At 45.2% G+C, this 21,947-nt stretch overlaps 3 protein-coding genes across 6 annotated transcripts in view; 2 read left to right on the top strand and 1 right to left on the bottom strand.

Moving 5' to 3' along the window:
- LOC140378235 (uncharacterized) overlaps positions 1–6,663 on the top strand; it is a 45,731-nt gene extending 39,068 nt beyond the window's left edge. For 2 of the 4 annotated variants that reach the window (XM_072463979.1, XM_072463977.1), the window contains 9 exons: positions 1,849–1,874; positions 2,065–2,178; positions 2,315–2,407; positions 3,464–3,629; positions 3,702–3,801; positions 3,888–3,959; positions 4,235–4,343; positions 4,450–4,552; positions 5,805–6,663. In XM_072463979.1, the coding sequence (XP_072320080.1) occupies positions 1,849–1,874; positions 2,065–2,178; positions 2,315–2,407; positions 3,464–3,629; positions 3,702–3,801; positions 3,888–3,959; positions 4,235–4,343; positions 4,450–4,552; positions 5,805–5,830 (809 nt within the window). In that variant the 3' untranslated portion in view covers positions 5,831–6,663. The remainder of the gene's footprint in view (positions 1–1,848; positions 1,875–2,064; positions 2,179–2,314; positions 2,408–3,463; positions 3,630–3,701; positions 3,802–3,887; positions 3,960–4,234; positions 4,344–4,449; positions 4,553–5,804) is intronic. The other 2 variants (XM_072463980.1, XM_072463978.1) reach the window with 2 other exon arrangements.
- Positions 6,664–8,294: 1,631 nt separating this feature from the next.
- On the top strand, positions 8,295–18,126 carry tmem192 (transmembrane protein 192). Its single transcript, XM_072463995.1, has 6 exons — positions 8,295–8,420; positions 8,936–9,088; positions 9,905–10,166; positions 10,245–10,367; positions 16,554–16,659; positions 17,945–18,126. Exons 1-6 carry the CDS (start codon positions 8,391–8,393, stop codon positions 18,057–18,059), a joined length of 789 nt encoding a protein of 262 aa, XP_072320096.1. The 5' UTR covers positions 8,295–8,390; the 3' UTR covers positions 18,060–18,126.
- Positions 18,127–19,386: 1,260 nt separating this feature from the next.
- apela (apelin receptor early endogenous ligand) lies at positions 19,387–21,370 on the bottom strand. Its single transcript, XM_072464004.1, has 2 exons — positions 21,294–21,370; positions 19,387–19,475 (listed from the first exon to the last, which is right to left on the bottom strand). Exons 1-2 carry the CDS (start codon positions 21,367–21,369, stop codon positions 19,387–19,389), a joined length of 165 nt encoding a protein of 54 aa, XP_072320105.1. The 5' UTR covers position 21,370.
- Positions 21,371–21,947: the final 577 nt, after the last annotated feature.

Below are 21,947 nucleotides of genomic sequence, written 5' to 3'. Positions count from 1 at the left end.
CGGACGTTACAGATGTTACAGACGTTGCAGACGTTACAGACGTTGCAGACGTGACAGACGTTACAGAGGTTGCAGACGATACAGACGTTACAGACGGTACAGACGGGACAGACGTTGCAGACGTGACAGACGATACAGACGTTGCAGACGTTACAGACGTTGCAGACGTTACAGACGTTACAGACGTGACAGACGTTGCAGACGTGACAGACGTGACAGACGTTACAGACGGTACAGACGTGACAGACGTTGCAAACGTGACAGACGTTGCTGACGATACAGACGTTACAGACGTGACAGATGTGACAGACGTTGCAGACGTTGCAGACGATACAGACGTTGCAGACGATACAGACGTTACAGACGTTGCAGACCTTGCAGACGTGACAGACGTTGCAGACGTTACAGACGTTACAGAGGTTACAGACGTGACAGTCATGACAGACGTCGTTGCAGACGTTACAGACGTTACAGACGGTACAGACGTGACAGACGTTGCAGACGTGGCAGACGTGGCAGACGTTGCAGACGATACAGACGTTACAGACGTTACAGACGGTACAGACGGTACAGACGTGACAGACGTTACAGACGTGACAGACGTTGCAAACGTGGCAGACGTGACAGACGTGACAGACGTTGCAGACGTTACAGACGGTACAGACGTGACAGACGGTACAGACGTTGCAGACGTGACAGACGGTACAGACGTGACAGACGTTGCAGACGTGACAGACGTTGCTGACGATACAGACGATACAGACGTTACAGACGTTACAGACGTTGCAGACGTTACAGACGTTGCAGACGTGACAGACGTTACAGACGTTACAGACGTGACAGACGTTGCAGACGATACAGACGTTACAGACGTTACAGACGTTGCAGACGTTACAGACGTTGCAGACGTGACAGACGTTACAGACGTTGCAGACGATACAGACGTTACAGACGGTACAGACGGGACAGACGTTGCAGACGTTACAGACGTGACAGACGTTGCAGACGTGACAGACGATACAGACGTTACAGACGGTAAAGACGTGACAGACGTTGCAGACGTGACAGACGTTGCTGACGATACAGACGTTACAGACGTTGCAGACGTGACAGACGTTGCAGACGTTACAGACGTGACAGACGTGACAGACGTTGCAGACGTTGCAGACGATACAGACGTTGCAGACGATACAGACGTTACAGACGTTACAGACGTGACAGACGTTGCAGACGTGGCAGACGTGACAGACGTGACTGACGTTGCAGACGTTACAGACGGTACAGACGTGACAGACGGTACAGACGTGACAGACGGTACAGACGTTGCAGACGGTACAGACGTTGCAGACGTGACAGACGATACAGACGTTACAGACGGTACAGACGTGACAGACGTTGCAGACGTGACAGACGTTGCTGACGATACAGACGGTACAGACGTGACAGATGTGACAGACGGTACAGACGTGACAGACGTTGCAGACGTGACAGACGTGGCAGACGTTGCAGACGTGACAGACGTTACAGACGTGACAGACGTGACAGACGTGACAGACGTGACAGACGTGACAGACGTGACAGACGTGACAGACGTGACAGACGTTGCAGACGTGGCAGACGTGGCAGACGTGACAGACGTGACAGACGTGACAGACGTGACAGACGTTGCAGACGTGGCAGACGTGACAGACGTGACAGACGTGACAGACGTGACAGACGTGACAGACGTTGCAGACGTGGCAGACGTGACAGACGTTGCAGACGTTACATGTTGTATGTTACAGTTGTTATAGATGTTACAGACGTAACAGACGGTCTAACTTCTGGACGGTCTTCTTTCCTCCACAGAGAGTCTGGAGGACGGCAGCTCGACCGTATGTATCCCGGAGTCGCTCCCGTTCTTCTCTGTGTCCCGCCTTCATTCTGAAATTTGACCCTGTCCTGACCCTTGTCTTCAGTTGTGCCGTAGTCAGACTTGTCCTCTCACCTTTCCTCTCTTTCTGTCCTTTTACTCTGTCCACTTGTGTGCGTGTGCGTGTCGTCATTGGAATGCCTGTTGGGTAGACTGAGACCCCCATGTTGAACTTGGCTAAGCGTGTAAATCACTGGGTGTGGGACCCCAATGAGGAGCGCAGGCGGCTGGAGAGCTGGCAGCGGGAGCAAGAGCGCCTCCTACAGGTACAAAGAAGGCTCGCGCGCACATGCATGGATGCGTGACACGCGCCGGCTTTCCTCGCGGTTGCGTGGCTGCGGTGTGGTTGTGGGGCGTTGTGCGTGTGCGGGACGGGCCTGACGCGATGGCGTTTGTCTCCAGGAGCAGTACGAGATGGAGCAGCAGAAGCTGAAGAAGGAGTGGGAGCGAGCGCAGCTGGAGGTGCAGGAGGAGGAGAGGAAACACAACGAGGAGGTAAAAGGAGAGATGGTCGTACGAAAAGACAGTGTCACTTTATAAGCTCAGGAAAAGGGGAACATCGCTTTCAGTGTCACTTTTTACTTGACTTCTTGCGTACACATCAGTAAAAGAAAAACACTAAAGTTACTGCACCAACTTTAAGGTTAAATTACTTTTAAATCTAATGCAGACTTGACCTGAGCAGAGTTAAGTTTGACCCAACAGAAGCCCTCAATGCTGCAGCTTCTAATGAGCCCTGAGCCAATTAAAATCCTTTTAAATGTCTCGTTAAGCTTTTATCTATGCGTGGAATCCGCAGTTTCTGCTTGTAAATGTGACTGAGATTTGTCTGTTTTTCCTTGAGAGAGTTGTTTTTACTGTGTCATTTATGTGTATTTTGTAACTTTCTGTACTGTGACGATTGTAGTGTTGTCGCAGTACTAGAACGTCAAACTCACTTTCATACTTAGGATAATACGTGATTCTCGATACCAAAATGATTATTAAAGATGCTCTTTTTCAGGTCCAAGCTTTAGATAAGATAATGTGGGCTTATACTTGTTCTGAGACGGCTCAAGAGCATTCAAACTGTTCCGGAAAGGTCACAGTTGGTCACGTTTTAGTATCGATACATGCAAAAAAAACATTCAAATGAATATCTAGTCTTGATACTAGTTTGATACTTTTGGAGAAAAGAAAATCCCGCCATATTGAAACATCGGAAGTAAATTTCTCATTGAATTTTCGCATTGACTTTTAGAAAAATTCAAATAATGAGTTGCAGAGACCTGAGAACAGGATGTGATGTGATGGTACTTCCTGCTTCTAGTCAGGACTCGAGCAGCAGCGTTCTGGATGTACTCTCCAAGTCTGGTTTAGTCACTATACTTTAGCTTTTGGTAATGTTTTTTAGATAATAAAAAGCTGCTGATGTTATTGATTTGCTGTGGCTGTTAAAGTTCAAGTCTGAGTCCGTTATTCCCCCCACATTTCTAACTTGATGTAGATCGTTGTTATATGTAGTCTTTATTCGAAAACGCCACGACCTCGTTTTGTCCGTCCCTCGCCCAGGAGAGGCGCATTCTGGAGGAGACCGTCGCTCCGCTCAGTCCCGTCGGCATTCTGAAACAGCGCCCCCCACAGGCCGACGCCGGCCCCGACCCCCCACAGCACAACGGCCACAGGGTCCCGCTGGGAAATGAGGGCCAGCACGCCTCCAAACTGCACTTTTTCCAAGGTGGGCCGCCCCGCTAAAGTGAATCAAAGTGACGCTGCTCATATATAACCCGCAGCTTTTATTCCTGCGCAGACTCAGCGTGCGAAGTCGAAGCGTCGACAAGACAAGATTTACAGAAGACGGAATCGCTCGACCACAGCCCTCAGCCCAAGCAGCCGCAGAACGTCAAGAGGTAAAAGGCCGCGTGAAGGAGAGCATATCTGTCTTATTCACTCTGTGTTTACAAACCTGCTGACACGCCCCCGGTTGCATCGACAGGTCCGGATCACATGACACGGCCGTGGGGCGTCAGCAGGCTCATCCGTCGCCCCACCCACCGTCGCCGAGCAGGTACCGTCTTCTTTGTCTTCTTCGTTTCGTTTATTGGCGAATGACGCTCATCCAATCAGGTGCATTACGCCACCTAGTGTATGTGAATATGAACCAGAGATTACTACTCACCACCAATTAAAACAAACAAAACTAAATTCTATTAATCAGGCCCGACTCGTTCAAGAATCTCATTAAGGTCTTCGAGCAGGTTCTGTCGTTCACATCTGACAAGCGCAGTAGGTTTTTTTGTGTGCGTAAAGTGTTGTTTTGTCCGTTTCCTGCTGTTTTTTTAGGTGCGTGAGCGGGAAGCGACTCTGTTCCGGTTGTTCTCAGCCTCTGGGGAAAGGAGCGGCCATGATTATCGACACGCTCGGGCTCTTTTTCCACATGCAGTGCTTCAAGGTACGTGTCGGACATGATGCACATACAGACACGGAAAGCACGATCCGCGCCGTGAAAGTAACGAGACAAAGTTATACATGTAATGTCTGAACGTTGGTGTTTTCAGTGCGGGGTCTGCGAGGGGCAGCTGGGCGACGCCACCGCGGGCACCGACGTCAGGATCCGCAGCGGGCAGCTCAGTTGTCACGAGTGCTACATCGCGTCCCGAGGTGCGAACGTCACACGCCGGCAGCAGCTTCGTTCCTCACGCTCCGGTGGGGCTTTGTATAGCGTTTTAGCAGGAGGTAGATGAGCTTTAAAAGGGGCACGATGTCACTTTTCTGGATGTGGGTACGCCAAGTGCTTCCAATGTTCCACAGTATGGCATTAATCGTATGTATTTTGTGTGAAAAGCACACATCTGTCATTCCCCTGTCTCATCCCCATTTCACATTGTACTATCCTGTCAAATAAAACCTACAGACAAAATAAAATCATTTAAATTAAAGAACCTAAAAGAATGTACCTTATTTTCCGGAGTATAAGTCGCACCAGCCAAAAAAAGCATAATAGTGAAGAAAAAAACATAACAAGTCGAATTTTTGGGGGAAATTTATTTGATCAAATCCAAGACCAAGACCAGACATTTCATCTTGAAATGCAATTTAAAATAATAACAGATGAGAACATGGTGAATAGGTGTACGTATGCTAACGCTAACACCTTCAGCTACATGAGGCACAGACAGAACTGTGGTAAGTGTCTGGTATGTTAACGTAACATATTAACAGTTATTCAGATAACTATAGCATAAAGAACATGCTAACAAGTTTACCAAAGCATCAGTATTACCCCAAATCACTAAATCCATTGAATTCTTCGTCCTCTGTGTCACTTCTAAACAACTCCACAAACTCTGGAGGTAGAGGAAGTGCAGATTCTTCTTCTGCGTCGCATAGAGCCTAGAGCGCCCTCTTGTGGTGGTCAGTGTGAAAATAACAAATAATGTCACATATAAGTCACTCTGGACTATAAGTCGCACCCCGGCCAAACTATGAAAAAAGGTGCGATTTATAGTCCGGAAAATACTGTACTATCCTGTCAAGTAAAGCCAACAAATTAAACAAAAGAACGTATATATCTGGCATTTATTCTGTTCTTTATGTCAAAAAGTACCTAACATTTCTTTTTACTGTGAGCAGACTTGCCTCTCCACAAATATGACTCGTAACTTGCCTGCCTGCTAATCTCCCTGGTTTGAAGCTCGTTTTCCACAGTCGCCTAACGACGCAGCCATTACTTGCTCGTGTGTGGGAGTACATCATATATGCAGAAGTAGTAGTTAAAGTAGTAGTTGTAGAAAATGAATATTACATCACAATACTGCGCAGTCCGAGCGATTGCGCGAGCTTTAAAAACAAAGGAGGTGAACGTGTGTGTTTAGAACTGGAACAATGGCTGATTTGACACTGTTTTGTCCAGGGAGAGGTCAGCCCACGACTCTATGACGACGCCCCGGACTCGACCCCCGGCTTTTCACCACGAGCGACCGGACGGACAAATGACTGGATTCTGTATCGCGTTCTTGACATTTTTGGAACTTTCCGGAATTCCCTGAAACGGCTCGGACCTGTTCACCTTTCCCCCGAAAAAAACAAACGGCACAACCAGCTTTCTCTGGACTCTGCACACGGACACAAACAATATTCCAAAAGTCCAGCTATTTATAAATAAGCGTAGCGTGGATTTATATTTGCTCCGTTTACTCCCTTTGCACATCCGTAATGACGAAAATAACACACTACAACCGGAGTAGCGTGCCCATTTTAATGCCTTACCCCTTCTGACTTCCTGTTTGTGGATTTGCATGAAAGTAAGACTATTTCTAAGTTATTTTGGAACATTGAGAGTGCTGTATGTTTCTTAACACAATATATTTTATCCTGTTTTCTGGTGTAGACCGTTCACCGTCGTTTTCCGTTCATTTCTTTGACTGGAACGCATGTTATTATTAGTACGTGTTTTTAGGGGATGTTTTTAGCCACTTTCGAACCAGTGCCTTATGTAAAGAATTGGAGGGCTGCTCACATGGACCTCGGGGGCGTGGCACACGGCGCGAGGGGCAGACGTGCATGTTTGAGCGGCGCGTGTACAGTTTATGTCTCCACACCAGCGTCTGTTCTGACTGAGGATTGAACCGGTGACCGTCCTTAACGCTGCTGCTTTGTCGACGCTCCTGACGAGTGTTGCATCACCATAACTGGACGTACCGCATCGTGTCACGGCTGAAAGAAAGTGCAGGATTGTCTTTTATAGCAAGTGTATGTTTAATCAATAAAATATCGTAATTGCTTGTAGCGGTGATTATTTTATTTTGTGATATTGAATGTATTTATTTCACATATTTTGTAAAACTGTCATTTTTGAATTTGAGAAGTTCAAATACATGAGAATTTCCTCTAAACAAATGACAGATGACACATTTGTGAAGTAACACGATGAAGTATTACTGCACTGCGATGTATTTGTACTGAAAAGCAATTCACCGCATGTACTGTTTTCTTTGCTCCTGTAAACTGTCTGCGGAGGTTTACTTTGAATTACGTTGGGTTCGTTCACTTAATCTCCCTGAGTCTCTTTTTGTTGTGATTATTTTCATTTCAATAATTGCACTAGGCCCGTCACAATCATTATTTTATCAAGTTTTTGTATATAAAGTGTACCTTTTTGGTAGTATGATAAGATTTGAGCTGTGGAGCGTCAAATAAGTGACTTCACAGACTCATTATGGACTAACACTTGATCGTGTCGCTTTAGAGTTCTCATGTCAGTGACAAAGTGGTTTATAGTGATATTTTCTGTAACAATATATGGCACTTCAAAATGTGTTTTCGTGACTGGCCCTAAATCTACTTTACACAACATGAATTTAAGATTAATATGTTGAAGACATTTAGAACTAAACACATGTAATTATATTTTCTCTTTTGTGATTTTATTTTGATGTTGATTGTGGTAAATGTGGAGACTTGAGGTTGTCCACTGACTTACCGGCCGGTGGGACACTCCCTATTTCTCCTGTTAATATTTTATTAGCATATTATATTTACATAATGACAGTGGCACTTGCTTTGCTGCACAGTGTACTGGGAGGGGAAAGCATGTTTTTCATGAGTAAAAAAACAGAAGCGTTGACAAAGTGTGGGCCTAGACCAAAGCCCATGTGCCCGGCTGGTGTCCCACAGGAGGAGGGAGAATGTGCACCATAAAAAGGCTTTGATTATATTCCACAGTACAAGGTGTTTGAGCTGAAGACAGAGACGGACTGAGACGTTCAACAACACTTTGTGACACTTTGCTCATCATGAAATATGTCTGATCATCTCCGTGTCCAGAAATGTGCTCTAGTCTAAAGCTGGCATCAGAGCGGATGCTTCGTGTGCCGCTGAGCTCTTTACAAGACCTTCTGAATTCATAAAAGGCTCTTTTTCTTTTGAAAAATGAATAATGTCCTCTATTATGAGGAGCTGTCCATGGTATCATCCACACACTGCAGTGAAGCACCACCAGAGGACGCCCTTACCCTGAAGTCAGCATGGCTTAACACAGTCACGTGTCTCCTGTTTTGTTCCCAAGCACTACATTTCCCAGCATACATTACGTCTTTGCAACGCTTCTTCGTGCTTGCTGCGCTGTAATCTCGCATTATTCATCTCCAACCGCTCTCTAGTGATTACGTCCTGGATCACTTGTCGCAGGTGATATTTTAACTGAACTTTAACGAAACAAGAATAAAATCTAATCTGTATTCGTCACGGTTGCAATAAATGTAAGTGTCGAGTCGCTGAAGTTAAATGTCTAAAACACTGTGTTTCCTAAAAGCCCGACATTCGCTTGCAGGTCGGAACCATTGTGCTAGGAACTAAATGTGAACCCGCGGAACCTTCAGATGGGCACACAAAACCCGGAAGTTTACAGTCACATGACCACGGCACTTGACAGAATGTGAACTTATTTTGATGTGTGTAATGCACAATATTCTTCCTTTTCAATTGACGTCAAACTGCGATGGACCCGCGAGAGCCTCCTCGACATCTGGTGTGTATTTATTGTATTGTTTTCTCACGTCGATAGGATTTATATATATATTGTTTTCTTGTGCACAAATCGCACGAGCTAAGGTGGCTCACGGGTTTAGCTCGACTTTTCCATCACAGTAAAGGATTTTGGTTCACAATTATTGTTTTTAAAGCTCGATTTGAACTGAAAACGCGTTTACTGTTAAATAATCTATTGTATCAAACCGAATTTTGATTAGAAAAAGAAAACAATTCAACTCGAAAGCAAATTTATTTTACTTTCACTTGGCACTACTCGCTGACCGTCTCTATCGGGTATTTTGGTCCAGACAGAACACAATCTCAATCTACAATCAGAAGAATACAAGGTTTTGTTAGCTATAAAGATATTATTTACTTACAATTTTAAGCTAAAAAGAATGGCCAGGAGTGTCTGTTGTTTGTTGTCATTGGCAATGATAAAATAGTAAATACTAGACTTGTTTTTGAGGAGTTGGTTGTATGTTTATCTGATCTTTGTCTTCGAATCCTCAGTGTGCTCCTGAAGCAGACTTGACCCGGAGCCTGGACGAGGACTCCATGGTGGACGGGCCTCTGATCTCGGCCGATGGCCTGCACTCTGCCATCAGGAGGGAGTTCCAGACACTGCCCACGTACTGCCAGGCCGCTCTGCTCTCTGTGCTGCACGTGGGTTCTTTTGGGCTTCTTTATACAGGCGTTTGTCGTAGTTGTGTTTTTATTTAACCAGGAAAGTCCCATTACAGCAAATCTCCTTTTCAAAGCCAAGACAACAGCCCAGATCAATCGCAACGCAAGCACATTTAGACAATCACAGAAACAGTTACGAACCATAGATCCCATTTCCAGACCGTTGGTTGGGGCATTCAGTAATAACCGTAATCCAAGTGGACAAAAACGACATCCCTACAAGTTTAATATAGTGCATTAAAAGAGAAGTATATCTTGTTCTGAAGTAAAAGTCTATATCAGTCTTATTTTCTTAATTCATTGTTCAACACGTGCTTTAATTTTTGCACTGTAATCAGTTAAAATACGCAAATATTTAATGGACTTAACTATTTCTATTTTTGTAGGAATGTTCTGTGAATCCCTCTTTTGTCTTTGTGAATAGCATTAGCTTAGTTTTATTTGTGTTTGGTGTTGCATTCTGTCGTTTATTCGAGAACTCGGTTAATGCAGTCTTAGTCGACTGAGACTTTTGTTAGTTGGGAGTGACCGGACAGTTTAATCTGTTTTTTTATGAAGATTCATTTTCTTGTCCGCAGAACTCAAAAATGTTGGTGCCACGCTCTCTTTTAGTTGACTAATCCTTCACAGGGCTTGTCTATCTATATCTCTACTCAATCATGGATAAATCGGTCAAATGATGAGGGAAAAGCCGGTGCAACATGTTTTGAAATCCCCTAAAAGTCAATTTTTCACGTCCCATGTTCCATTTAAATGTGACGTTTGTATGATTAATGATGCGCGTGTTTCCTCCAGGTGGTGTACGTCGTCCTGTCGATCTTGGTGGCCGTCGTGTGCATACTGAAAGGAGACTCTGTCGACCAGTGCGACAGCGTCTTACAGTCGGTCGGAGCGGTCGGCGCCATAGTCTTCGGTAAAGTCTTTTTATGGGTGCTTGTTCTGCTGTTTTCGGTCTGCACCAAGTATCACCACCGGCAGGCCAGAAGCAGAGGCTACCTGAAGTTCTACAGGCGCATGCAAGAAGTCATCCACATGCCTCTGGTCTTTCACTCCGGAGGTAAAGGCTCCTGGAGACGCTGCCCCCTTGTGGTGACGAGTGATGAGAGAAACTGATGGTGTGTTTTGTTCTTTGTAGGCAATGCTCTGCTGCTGTGGATTCTGGCTGCAAACCTGAAGCAGGAGCTGAGAATGTACCTTGTGCTCGCAGTTCTTGTGGTGGAACTTCTGGTAGCGGTGCCATGTTTAATGTATTATACAGGTAAAACACTCCTTACAACGGCGACGCATAAAAACGTGCTCTAATACACTGCTCGTTACATGCAGTTTCGTATCATCAACTTGGCCTTTTAGCTGTTAAAAAGCAGTTTAATGCTCAATATTGCTGTAATTACTGGGTCTGACCACATGAGACAAACTTGCACAAAGTTTGATGTATTATCAGGCAGGATAAATGTACTACAGTGAAATTTATTTATTTTTTAAGTTGCATTATTTATATTATTTTTATTTCATATTTATTGCTTGTTTTGACTCAAAGGTACATAATTCCACAAGTATCCATCAATCTTCTCCATAGGCTGTGTTTTTTTGTCCTAGATACATCGTTTTAAAATGAAATAGGAATGAAATCATCGTGTCATTGTTGAACAGACTTTAATATAAAATGAATAAAATGTTTTTTATGTCAATTTTGTGAACCGCAGAAGTCATAAAGTGATATAGTCCTCTGCCCATACAGCACCGGTGCATTTCTACAACGCATTTTAAGTAAATCCTTTGTGGCCCGACGTAGATTAGCTTATGCGCCAGCCCCCGCTCCCTCGCATCCACGTCAGGGCATCCGCATCACAATACCCACCCCGCCCCTTTTCAGACCCGACAGCGCGACAATCGACCATTCAGCGGCCTCGGCGTCGACCGCACGCATTTGTAGAAAGTAAAGTCACGAGAGAGATATTATGAACCGCTGTAACGCTGTCGCCGTTAAACACGTCACAATGTCTCCGTTTTTGTGTTAAAGCGTCAACATTTAATGACTGTTCATGATCTGAGCAGACGCTGAATCTTTCCTACATTTTGAGACCGTCTTCATCAAATGTATCTTTCTAATTGACAAAATAAACTTAACGGGACAAAAATAGCCAAATTTAAACAAATATATTTTACGTTTAGGGCTGTTTTTTGGACGGTTGATCGGATTAAAAGTGCTCAATTTTGCTTCTGAAACTGAAAATTATTTTTATGTTTTTTTACATATTTCTATTGTGACTATAATAATAACCGATAATAAGAAATATAATAATCTTGACATCCTTAAATACAATATGGCAAAATGTAGTTATATCAGATTTGTATAAAGCACATTTTAAAACGACCAGAGTTCACTGCTTTTCTCACAATAAAACATGAGCACAATAATATACGGTGTCGAGATGAACCAATGTGTGTTTTTCATCGTTTCACATTTTGTTGTCACGATATCAAATGTTAATGTTGCAAATATTGTGAGAAACGACAGTGAAATCTGTACTGTTCCTCAAGTTTGTACCGTTTTATGCAATTGAACTTTTGAAAGACAAAATAAAGTTAAATGACAAAACGGTCACATTAGTTTTGTTCGTTGCAGTCGTCACATTCCTCCGTATTCTGCGGGGAAAAGGCAGAAAACTGCTTTTATTTGTCCGAAGAACGATAGGATATAGTTCTTCAAGAATGTGTGTCGAAAGGAAATCCATCTGACACTTGTGTTTGGCAGCCGAGGGGCACAGATTAAGCCTTGCAGATACCGGGGGCCAAACGGTGAAGATAAGAGGCCCTCATGCATTAGCTTAGCCCAAAGGGGAGCCCCAAACACCCCACCCGAGCACAGGGAGACACGCTCGCGCACACACTCGCATTGTCCCGCTGTTTACAGTGGGGGGACGGCCACGTGACGGGGGGTTTCCAGCTCTCGGCGCTCGCATTCCACCTCAGATCAGTGCAGTCGGGCAAGGCTAAACCCAGGGACGCCCGAGAGTGGCAGCGCCGCAGACCCTTTAAAGCCCACGGCGAGCGTGTACGCGTTCAGCGGGGTCAGGGCGGCGTGGAAACAGAGCTGCGGCGAGGGTTTGCGGAGGGCGACGAGGGACGATAACTGAAATGTTGTGATATCTTGTCCTCAAAAGCCTCACCATAATGATGATAATAATGATCGTTTTGAAAAAGTGATTGACTAATAACTTTAAAAATGACTTTCACATTAAAAAAGCACAACTTTTTATGACGTGAAAGCACCAGCCCGTAAACCCTCGACTTTTTCAAAAACCTTCCAGAAACAGGGCATAAAATATGTGAATTTGAGTCTTTTTTCACTTCTGCTTCAACTACTACAACTGAAATACAGCTTTTAATGTCTTAAAGTCGTGCAAGCCTTGGGTCACTTGTCTTTGTGGCTCTTGGGTCACTTGTCTTTGTGGCTCTTGGGTCACTTGTCTTTGTGGCTCTTGGGTCACTTGTCTTTGTGGCTCTTGGGTCACTTGTCTTTGTGGCTCTTGGGTCACTTGTCTTTGTGGCTCTTGGGTCACTTGTCTTTGTGGCTCTTGGGTCACTTGTCTTTGTGGCTCTTGGGTCACTTGTCTTTGTGGCTCTTGGGTCACTTGTCTTTGTGGCTCTTGGGTCACTTGTCTTTGTGGCTCTTGGGTCACTTGTCTTTGTGGCTCTTGGGTCACTTGTTTTGTGGCTCTTGGGTCACTTGTTTTATGGCTCTTGGGTCACTTGTTTTGGGCTGTGTTTAAAGTCTCTCAGGCGCTACGTTTGCTGCTCCCTCATTTCAACATGAATGCAGTGCTCTCCAGAGCCACGCGCACTTCAAAGGCTGTGCCCTGCTCATCAAAGTCTCAGGATGCCCCCCTGTCCATGCGAGCCGCTCAAGAGCCGCTTAGAGCCGCTCAAGAGCCGCTCGGAGCAGCTCATGCACAGAAACTAATGAATATTTTGCTAATTTGAGTTTTTAAGTTTGACGCAGATGAAGCTCAGACGTTTGGGGTTTTAGTCGACCAAAAACTGTATTCGTCGTCTAATTCTTCTCTTTAGCTTCTATATAATGGAGTGAGTGAGTGAGTTAGTTAGTACTGTACTGCATACTGTACTGCATACTGTACTGCATACTGTACTGCATACTGTACTGCATAAATAGTTGTTGCGAGATGTCTCTGTAAAGTAAACGTTGCTTCGTCCGAGTCATAAACTTCTTCTGTTGGCGTGTGATTATTCGCTTGTTCCAGCCCGACTCAAGTGTTTTACAGCGTTTCTTTTGTCAATCTTACGTCTTAAAGCGTTTACCACGCCCTCCATCATTGAAGTTTGCCATTTCAAGTATTTGAGGGGCTTTTTCACACGCTGAGAACTAACGATGTCGGGTTTTATTTCCATTTCCTGTAGATTTCTAATGCGAGCGTCTGTAGTTTGCTTTCTGACAATTGCCCGTAAGTGTGCGCTTGGTGGAGGCGACGGTCCGAGCGTCGTCTGCCCAGCGCGGGACCCTGGCACTGTCCCCACTGTCCCCTCTGTCCCCCCCCCCCCCCCCCCCCCCCCCCCCCCCCCCCCCCCCCCGGCCGTAGCAGAGACGTGTGAAATGTGTCACTTCTTTTATACGGCTCCATCCATCATTCCATCCATCAATCGAGTCTTCCTGGGATCTTTTTGACCCTGTTGTTACTCGGCTTTAAAGACTTCCTCCTGACCGGACTGAAGGCCTCGGCCACGAGACAGTGACCGCTCTGGACCGGGCAATTGTCCAGACTGTGGATCAGACCTTTAAATCTGTGGAACGTGTTCATTTTAACTCTGTTTGTTTCAATTCAGTTATGGGCCATTATCTGTTCTTCGTTCTTCGTTAGGCTGAACAAATATCCTTGGTTTTGTGCCGTTTTGAAACTGCCCTTCTAAACTTTTTAAGTGAATTCCACAAAATAAACGTCTTAAATATGATTGTAGATGGATGAGGTGCTGTGTAATATTTTAAATTGAAAAAAGACCAGAAAAATAATCAAATAAATGCAAGAAAAATAATTAAACGCCAGAACTTAAAATTTTCAACACAAGAATAGAATAGAATTTCCTTATTAGTGTGTTATAAACACACTTTGTTGTGACTATTCAGTAATGGACAGAAAGATATTTTATTGTCATTCTCCAAAACACAACAGACATTTGACAGAACAAAACAGCTCAACTGTTTCTAAAATGAATAAAATTGACAAATACCTTCTCACATTTATATCAATAAAAACTGATTAAATACATTTAAATAACTAATAAATAATAATATTGGTCAAAATATAAAAAATTAAATACAAACGACACATTAACATTATTTTATCTAGTAGTTCCTCATGTTTCTTACTATTATTTAGTGAAAACAAAGGCACTAGTGTTTTAGTCTAAAGCAGCTTCAACAGCAGCTGCTTAAACACATGAGGAGATAAGATGAGTCTTGTCGTGGTTCACACCAGACTCGTGCTCCACGTTTACATCTCCATAGCAATCATTAAGCAGTAAAATGATTAACTCTGGTCAATATTTGGCCATTTGTCCCGTGGCTTCGCTCGGTCACAAACTGAAACGCCGCCGCGTCATCGCTCTTTTTTTTGTCCCTCTTTATTCCATTCTTCTTTTTAAGCCTTGGTGTCATCCTTCCTGGAATGCCGGTCATTCTCTGGCACATGCTTGCTTACTGTCGGCCTGTTTGCGCACACAAACGGGCACGGCTTTAGCGGGCCGTTATGCAGGAATGTGCAGAATTCCTTTAGGGTGTCCTGTCGTGGGACAGATCCTGGACTCTGCACGTCACGGCTGCACGAGCTCTAAAGACGCTAAAGCAACAGCAATTCTTTAGGTTTTCTCTACAAAATCGTCTTAGTGATTTAGCTGCGTCACAAAGTCTAACGATATAGAATGTTAGTGTTGCAATTATTCCGAGAAAAAACATCACGATTTGATGATTATTGAGACTCTGACAACGGTGAACTCTTTCATTTTCCTTCATTCTCCAGGTCTGACACACACTTTTCTTCACGTTTGCTGTGTCCTCCGCATGGCTTTTGGTGAACTGCAAACAGGACTTCTCATGGCCGTTCTTCAACAATGGCTTTTCCTTAAAGGCCAGATTTGTGAAGTGCTCGACATATTCTCTGTGGATAGATTCTCTGTCCTCTCTGCAGCTCCTCCATGAGCCTCTTGGCTGCAGCTCTGGTCAGAGCTCTCCTTGTTCCTTACGCTGGGAAATATTTTTATAACACAAACTTCTCCACAGATTCCTCCTTGAACTCTGGTGTATTAATACTTGTTCAAGCCTCTGTATTTTAAAGGAGAAATGAGCACTTGACTAATCTAATTCTTAAATGATTGTTAGTGACCGCTGTAATCGTAGACAAGAAAGAAAGCAGTATATTCAGTATTATTACGTTTATTACTTCAAGCTATCTTTGTTCAATTTTGTACAGCTTAAAAACAGCATTTCTTTTCATCTTTGCATGTTTTGTCTTAACGTGCTCACAAACCAGCACATTTTTTTTTTCAGTTTTTCTGCTGCTTTGATGCTTTAAGCACATTAAAGACGAACCTGGCTGACAGTTTCCTCTGGCCCCGCCCAATGCCCCCCACATTCGATCCAACACAACAACACGGCCTTATCTTGATTCAGCCACATCTGCACCAGCGGCGATGCCTCCCCCTGACCACGCCCCTCTGCCCTCCCCCAGGCACACGCCCCTCCACCTTGCCCCGCCTCCTGTGTAAAGGTGTGCGATTAGAGGCGAGCGCACAGGATGTGGCGGCTCGTTAGCCTTAAGTGCGGGACATAACGGCCGCCCGCTGTGTGTTTTAGGAAAGGGAGAGCAATGAAAGGCCAACACGCACGCACACTGCACACACACACCTACACACACACCTATACACACACCTACACCTACACACACCTACACACACACCTACACACTGCACACACACACACTGCACACACCTACACTGCACACACCTACACACACTGCACACACCTACACACACACCTACACACTACACACACACACACTGCACGCTGCACACACCTACACACACACACCTACACACACACACTGCACACACCTACACACACACACCTACACACACACGCACATCTCTACCTACACACACACCTACACACACACACCTACACACACACCTACCTACACACACACACCTACACACACACACCTACACACACACCTACACACCTACACCTACACACACACCTACACACCTACACACACACACACACACCTACACACACACACACACACCTACACACACACACCTACACACACCTACACACACACACACCTACACACACACACACCTACACACCTACACACACGGAAAACAAACACCAAGAACGAGCCGCGTTTTCATTCGTTTTGCGCTTTCGCAGTAAAAGTCGTGCAGTTTAACGGAGAGAGAGCGGCGCCCGACGTGAGCCAAGAGGAGCTTCTGCGCAACTTCAGTGTGACCAGCGTTCCCACGGAGACGGGCTTCAGGTACGAATGAGTGATCCCTTTGAGTTCCCTTTGGGGCTGTAAAGGTTTTATTCATTCTGTCATGAGATGTGTCTAAGTTATTGAGCTGAATATGCAATGGATTAACACAGAAATACACTCAAACATACATAGTTACAACAGTATAGTATAAGTCATGCAGCTGTGACTTGACTTTATTCACGTTATCTGATCACATTGAGCAACATAATAAGGCTTTAGAGTTTACTCCACAGAAAGATAGTGTTATTCTAAATTTGATGTTCGTGGGTCTTTTAAGCTGTTGCAACGGTCTCAAAATCAAATTAATACATGATTTAAATGGGTAAAAGTCCTCACTAAATCCTTCAAATCCAGACGGAATCATTTGTTTGAAAGACGTGAACAGGAATATCACGATATCCAAGTTTAGTGTCAGGATTATTTTGAGAAAACGCATCGCAGTTTATCGATTATTCACGATTATTGCAGATTGTGAGCAACAACAACAGTGAAATGTTTAGTTTTCTTTCATGCCCGAGATCTGACATGTGACTGTTCCTCAAGTTTGTGACCAGCTTTACAGAATTGTTTATATCATTGTTTTATGTTGCATGAATCACCAAAGCAAGTTCCTATGTTTATGAATTCTGTTCTTTGACAATGGCAATAAACCTTTTCTGATTCAGGTTCAGATAAAATAAAGTTATTTTTACATTAAAGGCGCAATGGATGATTTTTCTGCAATTTGAGAACTCAGGTGGAAGTGCACATGCCACTCCCCCGTGACATGCGCACTCCCCCGTGTGGACTGATACAACACACACGTGCGTTTGTTTATCAGCGCGACGGATCGCATCGCATCTCTCGTCTCCCGTAGATTTCAGTCTCTTATGAATAAGCTCAAACTGCCTTTCTCCGTCCTAATTTTGTCCCGTACACTGAGGGAACTATATTATGATAGATCCATGCGCTTAGACGCGCAGAAACGTGCTGCTCTTGGGGGACGAGCCACACGAGGCTGCAGGTGAGCGGTAGGTGCGTTTTTATGATTGATACGTGGCAGGACTAATCGGCAGTCCACAAAAGGCCAAAAAAATCGTCCATTCAACTTTTAAGGTCTATTTTTGGGCTAAATATTTAACCTAAAAGTACTTAATTTAGCTTCTAAAACTGTCACAACTGTCATTCTTTGTTTCCTACATACTATAATTGTTATTCGGATGATCGAACAGCTTCCTTGCACATTGCTTTTATCATCCGCAGAGGCTCACATTGGTTGACCCGCGGTCTGTTTTGTGTCTCGCAGGGACGGCTCTAACCTGGCCGAGGTGGTGGACAAGCAGGCGGACCTGATCGAGTATCTGAAACAGCACAACACGCTCCTGAGCCGGCGGCTGCTCAGTCTCACCGCTCAGCACTAGCGCTCGACCTGCATCTGTCATCTCACTCTCTGAAACGCACTTTGCACCTGACGAGCTTCCTCACCTGCTCGGGGACGGCGGGGGGGGGGGCCGTTAAGGAGGTTAAGCGGGAGGAGGACGAGGAGCGTCGGGGGTCACAGATCCCAGCCCGGGGGCTTTTATCGCCGCTCTACGACCGTCAGTGACCCACGCGCCGCCGCCGCTGTGGGCAACCAGGTCGGACCACTGTTTTAGAGAGGATCTGCACTAAAAAAAAAAAAAGCCCCTCTGTGAAGACATGGGACCGTTGTACTGTATATAATGACGTTTATTGTGTTTTATAATGTCCAAATATGCTGCAGTCCGCCCCTTTTTGATTAATTTTCTATATCGGTGAATAATATGTGTTGAGTCTAATAAAATCTATTTCTTATCTTTGATTTCAGCTCGGCCTCTTCGTTTGTACTTCCGGGGGAAAGTGACCTTGCTTCAGTGAGTTTTTAGAGACTGTTTGCTCTGTGTAATTTAGTTTAGGAGCCAAACCCGCACTGGAATGTCAACATCATCTGGTGCGATGGCCGTCCCCTCTTTGGCCTCTCCGCGCTACATTTCTGTATTTGACTCCTCTGCGTTCGTGTCCCATTGTAATTCTTTTATGCTTTCGACGTTCTTAACTCGGCGGGGGGCTCAGCGTTTACAACTCCCGAATCGTAAAGGTACAAACAAAACGCTGCGACCAAAAGGGGACAAAAAGAACCACAAAGACTCTACTACATATACATTTATTAAAAAGGATTAAATGCGATAGGATAAACATCTGAAGTGCATACACGCAATATAGACACGGTGACGGCAGCTCTTTGGTCCGGCCGAGAGTCCAAATATCTCCCCTCGTGGGCGACGGGGGGTTACGAGACCGCCGGCTTCGAGTTCCCCCGCGCTCCGAGCTCCCGCCGGGTTCATTTCGCTCGTGGCGTTCCCGCAGAGCGCCGCCCGGGGCCCGTCGACGCCCGCTCTCCTCTTTGCGCCGGGGGCGGCCTCTTCTTGTGCCGCTTCTCCTCGTTCCGTGCGCCCGATCTGCGAATAATCAGAACAGCGATGAGTTGTCGAAGGCCGGTCGACGTTTAAGTGAGCGCGCCCCGCCCCCTAACTCGCCCTAAGCTCTGTACCTCCTTGTTAGTGAGATTTACGTCCCCTTGAACCCTGTTTTGGAGCGAGTGTGCGCCTCTGCGACCAATCACACACACCTCCTTAAGTGCCACCTGCTGGCTCTTGCCCCGGTCGTGTGCCTCGTATCCCCCCCTTCTTTTTCCCCACCCAACACATCTGTGAATGCACAAGTCTCACCTCAGGGGAAGGGTACTCTGGAGTGCAGCGGCAGGCAGCGTCTGTGCGGGCAGTGGTGTCGGTGGTACCTTCTCCTGAGGTTTAGAAAGTCTGCAACACACAAAGAAGAAAAGGAACACTGGGATTATTGTCTGTGCAGCAGGAAATCAATCTGTCAACTGGACTAAAGGGTTCAAGAGTGATTATTTTACAGTGTTTGGATCGACTTCACTCTAAAACAACAACTTCCGCTTCATAATTGACTTCACTCTAAAACAACAACTTCCGCTTCATAATTGACATTGCTGGTCCCAATAAGTAATTTTTCAAGTGTAAATTAACCTAAAATCATATTGTTTTTCGAAATGTTAATCATCTTTATTCACCTGGACCTGGACTAAAGGTTTAAGAGGGATTTTTTTTTACAGTATTTGAATCGACTTCACTCTAAAAATAAACGTCTCCCCAGTTGACTAAATTCAATTGACTCTTTACTTTGATAATTCCACTTCATAATTGACATAGCTTGACATTTTCAAGTGTAAAAAACCTAAATTATATTGTTTTTCGAAATGTTGATCATCTTTATTCACCTGGACCTGGACTAAAGCGTTTAAGAGTGATTTCTTTTTTTTTACAGTATTTGGATCGACTTCACTCCTATAAAACACGTCTCTCCAGGTGACAGAATCCAATTGTCTTTTGCATTTGAGTCATTATTATTCCCGTTGAGGTTCACAATTGGGAGTCACCTTTTTACCACTCTGAACAAACAACCCAACCTGTGTTTTACTGCTGAAGCCACAGCTGTAGTGCTCCTCTGCCCCGCAATAAACGGAGGCTCGAGAACCTAACACGTGATTATGTTTAAACTCTCTAATAAATCCACTTTTTTTTTAACTCACGAGCCGCGAGCCAAACCCAGGAAGAGATAAACGTGCGGATGACTTTATGGCTCTTCTTCCTCCCTCTCTCTCTCTCCCCCCGCTCCCGGTGAGATGCCTCCTGAAAGGGTCGACTCCCCTCGCCTCAAGGTATAGGCTTTTATTTTATCTTTTACACTTGGCACCGCTGCTCCATGTCATGTTAATAGAGCCCTGGTATTTGCATGTCATTTTACACCGCCGTTAACAAAAGCGCGCCGGAGCGCCTTCCAGCCCGGGACAAAGGCTCCCTCTGGGGCCCTGGGCTCCCCCGGCGGCGCTTCACTGTGGCCCTCCTCACCTTTTCCCTCTTTTCCCTCTGGCTGCGCTCGAGCCTCTCCGCGCTCCTCTCTGCGCCATTACGCGAGCGCTTTTACGCACGGGATGGATTTTACGCACGGGCCACGGCGCGCGCACCTGCCGCAGCACGGGGAATAAAAGTCTTATCCCAGAGTTTTTTTTAGTTTTTTTTTTAACGTTTTGGCAACCTTAGTGTGTTGGCTAAAATAATAGATAATAGAAGCAGCAGGGGGAAAAAAAGAGACACGTGATTAAATGTGTAATTGTCCAATTTAAGCTCCGTCGCTAATTGCTTGCAAAAGGAAAGGAACTAACAATATAAATGTGCTTTTTGTCCATCTATTAAAATGATAACGTCGTGTCCGTCGATTGTGTTTTTCCCTTTCGTTTTAAGAAAGATTTTTGCCCAATTAGCAGCACGTTCAACTTTAAAGTTACCGGAAAAGTCAAAGGCCGTGAAGGCTCGTGCTCGACTCTGCGACTTACGGGTCATTTAGTCGTGGAAAAAATTAATGCACAATTCATTACAAGTCGTTGAGTATAAATTGACTATCTGTACACTATGTTTTATCCGCGCCAAGCACTTGAAACATTGCAATAATCATAATAAAAAACGCGCAAAAAGCAGCGCATCCGTGCAAGTTTGTCCAGGGTTTGTCCAGGGTTTGTCCCCCTTTACGTTGCCCGTGTCCCCCGTGATATTTACCTGGCCGGGCCGCGGACGTGGACGCGAGCAGAGCCACGAGCAGGAGCAGCAGATGAAACAGGTGAAATATCTTCATGGCGCTCGCGTCTTTCCACAGCGCGTGAAGTCCTCCGCGGAGAGAAGATGCTGGACAATTGACCCCGTTGTCTTTTTTTTGTGTGTGTATTTGTCCCCCTCCGTCTGCTCCTGCTGAATAGTCCTGCAGCGGCTCCTCTCTTTTTCCTCTTCTTTTGGATGAACAGGAATGGCCCTAAAGGAATGTGTTTGTCCAAAGTGTTTGTGTCCAGCGATTGTCCCCGTGGTCCAGAGCAAAGTGACAAAGGTGGCGCGCTCCCCCTCGGCTTTATACGGCCCTTTAGTGTGAGGGAGGGAGGGTGGGGTCTACTGCCACCACCACAACCCCGCCCTCACACACACACACACTCACACTCACACTCACACTCACACTCACACTCACACTCACAGAACACAACATACACACACACACAGAACACAACATACACCACACACTCAACGCACACTCACACAACATACACACTCAACACACACTCACACAACATACACACTCAACACACACTCACACAACATACACACTCAACACACACTCACACAACATACACACTCAACACACACTCACACAACACACACTCACAC

Source organism: Eucyclogobius newberryi, unplaced genomic scaffold (assembly GCF_026437365.1).
Source record: "Eucyclogobius newberryi isolate DKJ021-1_F unplaced genomic scaffold, fEucNew1.0.hap1 SCAF_4, whole genome shotgun sequence".
Taxonomy (NCBI): Eukaryota; Metazoa; Chordata; class Actinopteri; order Gobiiformes; family Gobiidae; genus Eucyclogobius; species Eucyclogobius newberryi.
The sequence above is the reverse complement of the archived record's forward strand: the minus strand, read 5'-3'. Positions and strand labels throughout refer to the sequence as shown.